The sequence below is a fragment of the Crinia signifera genome, chromosome 4 (genome assembly GCF_055691185.1).
Source record: "Crinia signifera chromosome 4, ASM5569118v1, whole genome shotgun sequence".
Taxonomy (NCBI): domain Eukaryota; kingdom Metazoa; phylum Chordata; class Amphibia; order Anura; family Myobatrachidae; genus Crinia; species Crinia signifera.
The window spans coordinates 182,422,769-182,436,944 of NC_139220.1; the positions used below are offsets into that span (position 1 = coordinate 182,422,769).

The 14,176-nt window shown below is 43.3% G+C and overlaps 1 protein-coding gene across 1 annotated transcript in view; it reads left to right on the forward strand.

Annotated features, from left to right (window-relative positions):
- The first annotated feature begins 4,695 nt into the window (after nucleotides 1–4,695).
- Nucleotides 4,696–14,176, forward strand: part of BEND7 (BEN domain containing 7) — an 83,365-nt gene continuing 73,884 nt past the window's right edge. The window contains exon 1 of the mRNA XM_083183117.1: nucleotides 4,696–5,260. Within this exon, the coding sequence (XP_083039243.1) occupies nucleotides 5,200–5,260 (61 nt within the window). The 5' untranslated portion in view covers nucleotides 4,696–5,199. The remainder of the gene's footprint in view (nucleotides 5,261–14,176) is intronic.

A 14,176-nucleotide genomic window follows, 5' to 3' on the forward strand; every position in this document is an offset into this window, starting at 1 on the left:
ATGCCAGCGTGCGCCTGGGTTTGCTAATTTACGCTGATTACTACTCAAACACATACACCTGAATGTAATAACCAATGCTGCAGTCTATTAAGTCCAAACCATGATTTCACTACCTGCAAGCCACACACACAGCACTCAAACACATTGGAAGCTTATCTTTCTATACTTCTCTACATTTAAAGGTTTGTTTAATTTAAGGTAAGAATCTTTTTAAGACCTGCTTATATATGCTAAGGTAGGTATTTGTTAAACAGTTATACACATTCACTACGTGCTTTCATAGACTTTACACAGTAGCACACTCAATCTACACAAGTCGACATGTGTCAACGTGTTCACTCTAATACAAACATAGGTTTTGTATTTATGATACAATAACATAAACCACATCTAACACCTACAAAGGATGTTTCAGCAATGTTTTAAGCCCATGCCCACTATTTTGCACATTAATTAATTCAATCAATTAATTAATTTTCATAATTATAGTTGAAAGGCAAGATTTGCAGGTCCATATATGTGAAGGGTATGCCAGCGTACACGGACGTACGCTCACTCTCACGAGCGGTTACATAAGCTGAGTTTTCTATTGAAAACAATAGGGACCCGTCCGTGCAAGCTGGCGTACGCTCAGATAGCCGCAAGAAGTCGGTGGGAAGACGGACGAGAGACGTCCGTAAACGGTGGCGTACGCTCAATTGTACGCCAGTTGTCGGAGTGTAAGGGCTGGTCCGTCCGTGTACGTTGGCGTACGCTCAATTGTACGCCACTCCCCTTCGACGTTGTTTCTGGCCGTACGTATGCGGCTGATTTGTGGGTGGACTTAACCCCAACGGCCGCGTACGGATAGCGTACGTTAATAGCGAACGTACGCACGTTTGAATAACCTCCAGAGTCACTGGTATATTGATTGAAAGAAGGTATATTTCCCCCAGGTTTCTGACAGATGTGTTTTAAAAAACCCAGGAGATTTGCTGGTTCTGTTGGGAGCCATTAAGCTCTTTATAAGAACCAGTATAGGATCCTGGGGTTGGATGATTGAAGAGAGTTCACCATTCATTATACCTAGTTTGGGTCTTTGGGCTGTTAGTCTCACAGAAGGCTAACCAGTACCTTCAGCTGTGGGGGTTTGTGAAAAGTTTGCCAGACTGAGAGTTAGGAGTTTTCCCCATCTGCCTGGGGAAGGAAACTATGCATTTATCTATGAGAGAGAAAACCTTCTACTTCTAAAAACTAAAATAAAGCCTGTCTGCCCCCCCCCCCCCCCTTTCCCCCAGCCCTGCCTTACCCTGTTGCTTGCTGCCGCCGGGTCTGTGGCCGGGACCTGCAGATATACTTGTCTGTGGTACCGGCGCTCCTCCTGGCTGGCTCATGCTAATGAAAATTACCCTCACAAAATGGCTGCCCCTAACACCAGACCATTTTTGAGGATGCTAGAGGAGGCCAACAGTTTGTTCCCAAGCAAACTGCAGGTGTTTCATCGTGTTTGCATAAGATAGAAATGGTGTACGAACAGTTCTGCTTTTGTAGCCCATAGAATATATTGTACATCATACTGTTCTTTGAAATGCCATCTGAACCGCAAAACTGTGCTATAGTGTGCATTTTACTCTAAATTTGTCACCGGGGACTCAGTTTTTCAAACTGGAGGGGCCCCCAAGTATGCGATGTGCTGCAGCTGTGAGCCACCTGTGAGCCAGTGTATGCTATACTGTGTACTGGGCATTATGGTGTGTGCCATAATGTGTACTGGGCATCATAACAGTGTTTCCTATAATGTGTACTGGGCATACTGTAACAGTGTTTTCTATCATGTGTACTAAGAATAACTGTGTGTGCTATAATGTGTACTGGGCATTATGGTGTGGGCATAATGTGTACTGGACATAACGGTGTGTGCTATAATGTGTACTGGGCATTACGGTGTGTGCTATAATGTGTGCTGGGCATAATGGTGTGTGCTATAATCTATACTGGGCATAAAGGTGTGTGCCATAATGTGTACTGGGTATAACTGTGTGCTATAATGTGTACTGGGCATAAAAGTGTGTGCTATAATGTGTACTGGGCATAACGGTGTGTGCTATAATGTAAACTGGGCATTACGGTGTGTGGTATAATATTTAATGGGCATTATGGTGTGTGGTGTAATGTGAAGTGGCACTATTATGTGGCCACACCCCTATCCCACAAAGCCATGCCCTAAATTTTTGACGTATGCCTTCGCGGCACACTGTACCTGATTTCATATTTATGTCCTTTGTAAAATATATGGATCTTACTTTATACGAGTGGGCAAATTGATACTCCCCCCCTACCCACATGTGCCATGCTGGGGAGAAGAGGAAAGGAGGCTTTATTCCATTGGGACCAGTAAAGGTCAGGTAGGACCCCAATTTTTCTAAGTGAGGGGTCCCAGGAACCCACTATTTCTTTGGGTTTTCACGATCACTGTTGGCATGCCCACTTTGTTCCACACGAGTATCCAGTAACCATTTATGTTATGTGGAACCCTTGTGGCGCCATATAAATAAACAATAATAATACTATTAACAATGACCGCAAGTTTTTTGCTCGGACTCCTGTCCTCAATCATTTCAAGTCAAAGTTTCATGACTGATACACTTCACTAATCTTAACATACCTTCACCTTTCCGGTCTTATGGTCCTCGCACACAGTGCGATTTTTGCATTTTAGTTCAACTCCTATTGCGTCTAGTTCAAATCGCACCGTGTTTCTCTTCCCTTGCAATGCAATGTGCGCTCCTGTGTGTATTTTTGTAATACATTGCATGCTGTTGAACTACATACTATTGTAGTGTGGTCAAAATCTAGTGTACATTGTATAGGGTCAAATTGCACCTAGCACACATCTCACCGTGTTTGGGCACCATTAAACAGATTCAGATCTTCTATGTCAGCAGTATATACAAAATAGCTACTTTGTATAAAATCATCTATATATATTGAAAGCAGGCTTCCAAGGTCCAGTGATATTTAAATAGTGTGACATTGAGTACAGAAGTAATATACTGTTGATTGAAAATGTGTACCAGATCTTGTTTAGTGGGGCGGTTTCTGAAGGTGGCTAGTCTTGTTTCCACTCCTTGGCTATAAAAAATTTGTATACTTTAAAAATATGTATGAGTAGCTTGTTAGTGGACTTAATCATGTAGGCAGTGATGTATTTATAATGGGTGCAGTGAATGTGGTGCCTCTCTGGAGTCAAGAGACGGTGACAGTAGCACTGTAAAAATCGCAGGCAAAATGGCCAACACACACTTTCCCCAAAGATCTGCGCATGTGTTCTTGTACTCAGAGCTGCTGCCAACAGGGAGGAGAGGGCCCAAGTGAAGGAGGCTGCGTGGAGATGGAGTATAAGAGTTTTTCTACAATAAATTCTAAATAGAACCCCTAAAACTGTGAAATTACAGGGAATTCCCACTAGATACAGTATACAAGGTGATGCCAATCACGCCACAATTTCTGATATCCACACTTACAGTTAGTACCCTTGATATGACTGTATGGGCTGTTTCACAAGCTCCGGCTGACGCCGGGTGGCAAAACCTCACACGGACAAAAGCAGCGAGAGACCGAGCCCCGCGAGGGGACGCGGAATACATGTAAAGTAATACACGTCCGCTCGCCACGCTTTGGGCTCGGTGGCTCACTGCGCTCGCCACACTGTCTATAATCAACTCCACGTCAACATGGATAGTGGGGGTATTAAAAGATCGGAGGACGCGTACCGCCGCCCCTTACGGGCTTGCTGCGCTTGCCATGCTTCGGGTTCGCGTTGATAGTGGGGGTGGCATGGGGGTGCATTTAACATTGTAAGCACCCATTAGGGTGCTCATACAATGAAAAAATCGTATTGCATCGCATAGAAAGCATCGTATGAGGCTATATGGCATGCAAAGCGATGCGATGGCACAAGATGCCATAAGATGAAAAAATTGGGCACCGTGTTAGGAAACAAGTACCATGTACTCTCAGTGTGTACACATGGTCGACGGCCGTACTAGTCGATCCCGATGCGGATCAAATCGCACGGCAAGCCATAAGACATGCATGCAATTTTGATTATATAGTACAGATCTGTACTATATAGTCAATGCAGCCCTATCTGGCTTTGATTTGTGCTTTGCGCGAACGTGCATCAGGATCGCAAGGTGAAAAAACCTGTGCGATCTGCAGGCGATCCCGATGCGATTTTGACTATATAGTCAAAATCTCATGCCAAATCTCACCATGTGTACACACCATTACCTTGATCATCCACTCGGATGGCGAGATGGTGGATCTTCTGATGTGTTTGTCAGGTGTGTACGTAACACAGCCTCATAGAGACTTGTTTAAGATTTATACAGTTTTCTATTACTACTTTGCAATGCTTTGGATAAAATGACCTGATGAGTATATTATCATTTGTAAACAATCTTTTCCCGTTACCATCTATAACAATAAGATCCGCCCTGCTTGCATTGTTGTTCAGTAATACAGTGGTGACTGGCGCAATGATTGTGCATGAGCCCATTACCAGCCTTACTGACACTGAGCTGTCTCTCAAGTTCTCCCTCCTTCTCCCCCTGTAAAGCCACAGCTGGTGACGTCATTCCACATATCACCTCGGCGCAATAAAAAACCTCGCCAGCAGATGGCAGCTTCTCTCCTCCATCGCTAAACCATTCTCTCCCCTGTTTATCATTGACCCTAAAAGAAAAAAGGAGAAGGAGAAAGCAAAACAGAGAGGGAAAGGGCCCAGTCTGCGCCTCGCAGTCCCCTGGGATTCCTCGTATGTACTATCCCCGAGAGAAGAGCACAAGGGGGGAATGAGCAGGACCCAGTTGCAGCTCCCAGGGATTCTGATCTGATTCATCTACATTGCCCCCCCCCCCCCCCGCACCGCTCCACTGCAAGCTAGAAGAAACTTTCCTATATGCCACCAGTTGGAGCTGCGCTGCCAGTGTCCCTCCTGGCGGACCTTGCTCCTTCCCAGTGTCACTCTCTGCTGCCTAATTTCCTTATTTTCTGCTGCTGCTCCCCCTCCCCTTCCTTCCCAGCGTCTTAATCTGAGATCTTCTATTTGCCTCTGAGTCTGCTCCTCATTCCCCTCCTCGTAGTTATTAGTGCCCGCAGCAGCACCGTAACAATACGCGCATTCCTGCTGCCCTGGACACCGCTGGCTGGGGGAGAATGGAGTTCTCAGAGAGGAGAAGGAGCAGGAAATCCCAGAGCTACAAGCTGGTGAATGAAGGTAGGCACCGGCCAGGAAGGGGCTATTGCTGCCACCTGTCAGGAAGTGGCATCTAGTGTATAGTCGGTATCTAGTACATGGCAAGGGTGGCAGGGCTCCGGCTACTGCGTGGAGTGGACACGGTGGTGGTATGGCTGGTAGTGCCACCTGTCAGGAAGTGGCAGGGCTCTGTGGCACAGGTGTATGTATAGGTGGTACATGACAAGGGTGGCAGCCGGGCTGCTGGCAGTGATTAGTTCCACTCTGGTCAGGAGGTTCTGCAGTAGCTGCGGCATTTGTCACTCACCAGTCCCCACCAACCCCCCGATGTGTGTGTTCACCACAGACATAGCTGGGTACATGGTCTTGGCTGCCTGCTGTTTGGGCCTCCAGTCCTCGATGACAGCGCTGGTGCCCGCAGGGAAACACAGTGACAGGCAGCCTAATGGATGAATAGGTCTGCAGAGGACAAAAGCTGTAGGGACCCCATAGGAGAGCCTAACGCAGGCTCAATGCCTGTGTGGGAGAGCATGGCTTACACACTACATATGTAGAGAAGACATTTTATTATGACATTGTTTTATTCTGGCCCAATGCTCTTGCATTATAATAATCTGTGCTGTCCTCTGTGGCATATCTCATTGATACAACTCCAATGCAGAGAGGACACTAATAATGGCGAGCTTATATAGAGGTGGTTATGTGTAATGAGGACAGGCCATGGAAGTGGAAGTAATGCATTGTACACCGCATGTATGTTTCCTAGTGACTGCTCCTGGGAATAATATACAGTATAATGTGGTCTGTTACCAGAGTTCATGTCAGGTAACTCTGTCTGTGTCTCATGTCCCTGGATACAACCTTATCTATATCTATAAGTTAAGTGTGTATATATATATACATATATATATATATATATATATATAAATTACTTGGATACATTTTATATAAGAAGAGCATTCATGCTGTTTAGTCAGTTTTTATTTAAAAGTTTAAAGCAAATTCAGATTTTTTTCAATAGAAAAAAAATGTACAGTCCATTGGTATTAATCAATACTTGATTACATCAGATGATTATCAGATGATTATACCTACTGGCAGCTATCTGTACTTGGTTACATAAGAGGATTATACCTACTGGCAGCTACCTGTAAAAGGAAAGGTACAATGGAGACTAGCTAGGTACAGACTTGTACAATCATGCTCTCAGTGCTATTTTACTTACGTCTGGAAGTCCTGATCAAAGTGCTGATTCCTGCATACTGTATTACAATGAAACTTAAGGTCCATACACACTGGGCGACTATGCCCAGCGTGTATGGACAGCGTTGATAGCGTTCATCGCTGCGGGGAAAGCCACTCAGTGCACACACACTGAGCGGCTTTCCTCCTTCCCGGCGCCGATAGAGAAGGGAGGACGGCGTTGCAAAACCGTCTGGAAAGCCGCTCATCTGCTGGTATAACCAGCAGATGAACGGCTTTCCCGGCGATGTTGCAGAAGCGCAGCAGTGCTCAACGTTCATCGCCGGGCCATACACACTGGGCGGCTTTGAGCTGAAAAGCCGCTCAAACCTGCAGTTTTGAGCGACTTTCAGCTCAGTCGTCCAGTGTGTATGGGCCTTTATCTGTCTAAAATATCTGCTGAAAGAACACAAACAGTAGGTCGACACATATTAGGTTGACATGCTTTGGGTCAACCACTGAAAGTCGACATAGCTCAGGTTGACACATGGAATAGGTCGACATGGCCAAAGGTCGATAGGGTTGGAATGTCGATATTAGCAGTAGGTTGACAATGGCTAGGTCGAGAGTCAAAATGTTGACAGGAGTTTTTTACACTGGCGTCAGAATGCTGACTGCCTTCAGCCTGAACGTCAGTATATGTGGGGTGCGCATGCGTTATGATGGGGGTGGTTAGGTTTAGGCTCTGGGGGGTAGGTTGCAGGTGGAGGGAAGGTTAGGGTTAGGCAACACGGTGGGTGGTTTAGTTCTAGGCCGTGGGGTACTTACTTATACTTACCAGACTCCTGTCGGGATTCCCTCCTTAAGGATGCTGATGTCAAATTCTGACCGCTTTCATATCCACCACCACCGCTTTTATATACACTGCAGAAGACATACAGGGGAGCTTGCAAAGGCTTATCAGGGACATATAAGGGACCCCAAAATGTGGAGACCCATGGGGTGTATCTGTAGGGACATCAATGTTGCACTACAATTTGGGGGCATATGGGGCACTATTATGGAGGTACCTCTATGTGGCCTTACAGTGTTATTTATGAATGTCATTGCATGGAGAAAGGGAGGGGCATGACACTCCAAAGATTATTGTACATGGTGCTAGTAGACCCTGGGTGGCAGAACAATATCTAAAACCTACATTGATTTGTGCGTAATGGTAAACTATGCATCAGAGTGGAGCAGCTCATATATTTTTGTCCCATTATCTGTGGTAAAGTAATTGGCAGTCTGTTAGGAGTACATTGACATGATTGAATTTCATTCTTATAATCTTCACTTGCAGTTTTCAGTACCACATATAATTTAGAATTCTATGTTTGTATTTTCACTGTAGAATATTTCACAGATTGGTACAAACCATTAAAATTCACATAGGGCAAAAAGAAGTGTAATAAAACCTCAGTCTTGATTATTTTAAAATCTTGAGAAAGTGAAGATAAGTGTATAAGCTAGATGTATGTGTCACATTTACCATAACTTTGTATGCTTTTCAAAAGATTTAAGCTGGTTTTAGTTATGTTGTTCTGGTTGAGTTTAACATAAACCATAAAACACTGTAACCCTGCCCCCCTGGACTCCTGTAAAACGTACAGCGGTTGGCTTAGAATGAGTATGTTATGGCTTATGCTGTTTCCCAGTGTACGACGCGAACAACCCCTGAGGGATCCACCCACCACCAGGGCCGAATTTGTGACTAGGCACGTGAGGCACCGGCCTCAGGGCGGCACCAATTAAGGGCGGCACCAATTAAGTACCATTAAGTTACATTAAAATAAGAGGGGGGGGTGGGGGGAAAAATGTTGTGCCTAAGGGCGGCCTGACCCCTAAATTCGCCCCTGCCCACCACATATATTATATACATAATAAAATATACAGTTATGCTCATACATTTACATACCCTAGCAGAATTTGTGATTTTCTGGCCATTTGTCAGAGAATATGAATGATAACTCACAAACATTTCTTTCACTTGTGGTTAGTGGTTGGATGAAACCATTTATTGTCAAACAACAGTGTTAACTCTTTTTAAATCATAATGACAACAGAAACTACCCAAATGACCCTGATCAAAAGTTTACATACCCTGGAGATTTTGGTCTGATAACATGCACACAAGTTGACACAAACGGGTTTGAATGGCTACTAAAGGTATCCCCATCTGTGATCTGTTTGCTTGTAATCAGATCACAGATGGGGATAAAGGTATCCCCATCTGTGATCTGTTTGCTTGTAATCAGTGTGTGTGTATAAAAGGTCATTCAGTTTCTGGTCTCCTGAAAGACCCTTGCATCTTTCATCCAGTGCTGAACTGACATGTCTGGATTCTGAGTCATGGGAAAAGCAAAAGAATTGTCAAAGGATCTGTGGGAAAAGGTAATTGAACTGTATAAAACAGGAAAGGGATATAAAAAGATATCCAAGCAATTGAGAATACCAATCAGCAGTGTTCAATCTCTAATTAAGAAGTGGAAAATGACCTTCATTCTTCTAGATCAGAGATATATTTTTGTTCAAATATGACTGTCATTAGATAAGCAATTCGATGCAAATGCTCTCTGTATCTCTCTTGTGTACATGTTCCCTTCCCTCCCTTTTTCCTCTCGGTACCCCTCCCCCCCCCCCCCCCCCCCATACAAAATGTCTTTCAGACGAAATTTCTTGCAATAAAAATAGTTTTATTGTTCCTCAGTGAGAAAAACAAAATAGCAATCTAGCAAATATGATACCTTTTAATGGCTAACAAAAATAAATGTTGTTAAAATGCAAGCTTTCGAGACTTCTTAGGTCTCTTCCTCAGGCATGGTATAACAAGGTGTGTGAAGAACCACATATATATACACAGCAGAGTAGGAACAAGATGTGATAGATGGACATTCTTAAGATCAAAACAAAACAAAATAACAGAATGAGCTTGTAAATTGAGTCCTTAATTGGTTTGTAGATAAGTAGTGTGAAAGTTTTATTGTCTCTAAGTTGATGACAGACCAGAGTTAGAGCTCCGATGCCCTCACTCTCTCTGGGCCAGTCTCCTCAGATGTTGTAGTGGGCCATAAATCCCTCGGATAGATTCAGTCCTGTGTTAAGGGTGTCAAACGTTGTCATTAATTTGTATTCCCAGACCCTCCTGTCTCTTTGTGATTTGAAATTTCCTTTTAGTATAATCACTTTCATATGATCCTGATTGTGTCCTGGGCTGCAGAAATGTTTGGCCACAGGAAAGTGTGTCTTTTTTTCTTTTATTGTGTGGCGATGGGACCTCATCCTTGCCTTAAGTTTTTGTCCTGTTTCTCCAACATACAGACCCCCAATAGGACATTTGGTGCACAGAATCAGGTACACTACATTGGTAGTAGAACATGTGAATGTCCCTGGGATCTTATAGTCCTGTTGTGTGTTGGGGATCCGTACACTGTCTGTAGTGAGGATATGGGCACAGGTTTTGCAGCTCCTTACATTGCAGGGATAGGTTCCTCTTTGTGTAATGGATGGCAGTGAACTTCGGATTATAATATTTTTCAGGTTTGCAGGTTGTCGGTAACATAGTAGTGGAGGGTCTGGGAATATTGTTTTCAGGCGGTCATCTTTGTGTATGATGTGATGTAGTTTTTTTGCAGTTTTTCTTAGCACCTCAAGCTGTGGGTTGTAGGTGACTCGAGAGTGACTTCTTGGCATCCTGCTCAATCAAACCCTTGGCTTACTTCCGTTACATCGATGATATCCTGATCATCTGGACTGATTCTGAACAAGAACTCATACATTTCCATGAAAAATTTAACAGATTTCATCCAACAATAAACCTGACAATGAATTACTCATATACCGAGATAAACTTCCTTGACACCACTATAACAATTCAAAACAACGCAATACAGACAACCCTATACCGAAAACCCATGGATCGGCCTTCATACCTCAGATGGGACAGCTTCCACCCGAAACACATCAAAAAATCCATTGTCTACAGCCAGGCCATCAGATATCATCGCATCTGCTCCAGCCCAGCAGATAGAGATGTCCACTTAAAACAACTTAAAGGGACCTTTTTAAATCAGGGATATCATCCCACATCAATCAACGATCAGATTATCAGAGCCATCAGGATACCCAGAAATCAACTTCTCCAATATAAAGAAAGAGAAAGAAACAACCGTGTACCCCTGGTAGTCACCTACAACCCACAGCTTGAGGTGCTAAGAAAAACTGCAAAAAAACTACATCACATCATACACAAAGATGACCGCCTGAAAACAATATTCCCAGACCCTCCACTACTATGTTACCGACAACCTGCAAACCTGAAAAATATTATAATCCGAAGTTCACTGCCATCCATTACACAAAGAGGAACCTATCCCTGCAATGTAAGGAGCTGCAAAACCTGTGCCCATATCCTCACTACAGACAGTGTACGGATCCCCAACACACAACAGGACTATAAGATCCCAGGGACATTCACATGTTCTACTACCAATGTAGTGTACCTGATTCTGTGCACCAAATGTCCTATTGGGGGTCTGTATGTTGGAGAAACAGGACAAAAACTTAAGGCAAGGATGAGGTCCCATCGCCACACAATAAAAGAAAAAAAGACACACTTTCCTGTGGCCAAACATTTCTGCAGCCCAGGACACAATCAGGATCATATGAAAGTGATTATACTAAAAGGAAATTTCAAATCACAAAGAGACAGGAGGGTCTGGGAATACAAATTAATGACAACGTTTGACACCCTTAACACAGGACTGAATCTATCCGAGGGATTTATGGCCCACTACAACATCTGAGGAGACTGGCCCAGAGAGAGTGAGGGCATCGGAGCTCTAACTCTGGTCTGTCATCAACTTAGAGACAATAAAACTTTCACACTACTTATCTACAAACCAATTAAGGACTCAATTTACAAGCTCATTCTGTTATTTTGTTTTGTTTTGATCTTAAGAATGTCCATCTATCACATCTTGTTCCTACTCTGCTGTGTATATATATGTGGTTCTTCACACACCTTGTTATACCATGCCTGAGGAAGAGACCTAAGAAGTCTCGAAAGCTTGCATTTTAACAACATTTATTTTTGTTAGCCATTAAAAGGTATCATATTTGCTAGATTGCTATTTTGTTTTTCTCACTGAGGAACAATAAAACTTTTCTTATCAACTGGCTAACACGGTACCAAACTTTTTTCTTTTGCAATAAAAATTTAATGTGAAAAAAAAAAGAAGTGGAAAATGAGGGATTCTGTGGAAAATCACGTTCAGGTAGACCAACAAAAATTTCAGCCACAACTGCCAGGAAAATTGTTTGGGATGCAAAGAAAAATCCACAAATAACTTCAGCTGAAATACAAGTGGTGTGGTTGTTACAAGATGCACAATAAGGAGGCATTTGAAGAAAAATGGGCTGCATGGTCAAGTCACCAGAAGAAAGCCATTACTACCCAAATGCTACAAAGCATCCCGCTTACAATACTCCAAACAGCACAGAGAAAAGCCTCAAAACTTCTGGAACAAAGTCATTTGGAGTGATGAGACCTGTCATTGGCTACAGCAGAATAAAGTGAAGGTTCTGGAGTGATCATCTCAGTCTCCTGACCTCAATATCATTGAGCCACTCTGGGGAGATCTCAAACGTGCAGCTCAGCCCAAGAATTTACAGGAACTGGAGGCTTTTTGCCAAGAAGAATGGGCAGCTTTACCATCTGAGAAAATTAAAAGCCTCATCCACAACTACCACAAAATATTTCAAGCTGTCATTGATGTTAAAGGGGGCAATACACGGTATTAAGAACTTGGGTATGGAAACTTTTGATCAGGGTCATTTGGGTAGTTTCTGTTGTCATTATGATTTAAAAAGAGTAAACAATTGTTTGACAGTAAATGGCTTCACCCAACCACTAACCATGAGTGAAAGAAAAGTTTGTGAGTTACTCATACTCTCTGACAAATGGCCATAAAATCACAAATTCTGCTAGGGTATGTAAACTTATGAGCACAACTGTATGTACTGCCATGGACAAAAGTTTTGAGAATAACTCAAGTATTGGTTTTCACAAAGTTCGCTGCTTTAGCCTTTTTAGACCATTTGGTCAGATGTTACCATGGCATGCTGAAGCTAACGTATAGGCATTTCATAAGTGTCAAAGACATTTATTGACAATTACAAGTTTATGCAAATAATTAATATTTGCAGTGTTGACCCTTCTTTTTCAAGACCTCTGCAGTTCATCCTGGCATGATGTCTTTTAACTTCTGGGCCACATACTGACTGATGGCCGGCCATTCTTGCCTAATCAAATAATGTTCATTCTAGCACCCTACTCCTTGAAAAATCCTTGTAGTTCCTCCTTGGTCTTCCTGCCTGGGTTGTCGCTGTCTGCTGTGGTACTTCAGGAACAGTCTGGTTTGTATCTTAAGGTGGCCATACACACGCAGATTTATCTTCAGATCTGGCTGGTTGGAACAAAAACATGGTTATGGATGAGGGCAAATGACCGTTGACCATTTGCTTGGAAATGCTGGAAAACTGGCAAACTGTCACTGATCCATAACCATGTTTTTGTTCCAACCAGCCAGATCTGAAGATAAATCTTACTAGTGTATGGGCACCTTTAATGTTGAGATACAAACCAGACTGTTGTAGAAACACCACAGCAGAGAGTGACACCCCAGGCAGGAAGTTGGAACTGCAAGGATTTCACAAGGAGCAGGGTGCTAGAATGAAGACTATCAATGCTTGGATTTTGTCAGAATTTATTGGGTTCTGGTTTGACCTCTTGAGAATTGACCACAAGTTTTCAGTGGGATTAAGGTCTGGGGCTTTTCCTGGCTATGTACCCAAAATTTTGATGTTTTGTTCCCAGATCCACTTAGTTATTACTTTTGCCTAATGACAAAGTGCTCCATCATTCCGGAAAATGCATTGTTCATCACCAAACTGTTCTTGGATGGTTGTGAGAAGTTGCTCTCGGAGGGTGTTTTGATACCATACTTTATTCATGGCTGTGTTCTTAGAAATTGTGAGCGAGCCTACTCCCTTGGCTGAGAACAACCTCACATATGAATGGTCTCAGGGTGCTTTACTGTTATCATGATACAGGACTGATGGTAGTGCTTACATTTCCTCATCTGGGCAAGTGTTTTTCCAAATGCACCAAACAGAAAGGGGATTCATCAGAGAAAATGACTTTACCCCAGGCCTCAGCAGTGCAATTTCTGTACCGTTTGCAAAATATCAGTCAGTCCCTGAAGTTTTTCCTGGAGAGAAGTGGTTTCCTTTCTGCCCTTCTTGACACCATGACATCCTCCAAAAGTCTAAGCTTCGCTGTGTGTGCAGATGCACTCACACCTGCCTGCTGCCATCCCTGAGCAAGCTCTGCACTGGTGGTGCCCAGGCTCAATAAACTTTAGGAAATGGCCCTGGTGCTTGCGGTATGTTCTTCAGTGCCCTGAAGATATCTTCACAGATATCTTGAAGTTCTTGATGACCCAATAAATGGTTGATTGAAGTGCAATCTTACTAGCAGCACTATCCCTGCCTGTGAAGCCCTTTTTGTGAAAAGCAATGATGACTGCATTTGTTTCGTTGCAGGTAACCATGATTAACAGAGGATGAACAATTATTTCAAGCACCACCCTCCTTTTAAAGGCTTCAGTCTGTTATTCTAACTCATTCAGCATGACAGAATGATCAACAGCCTTG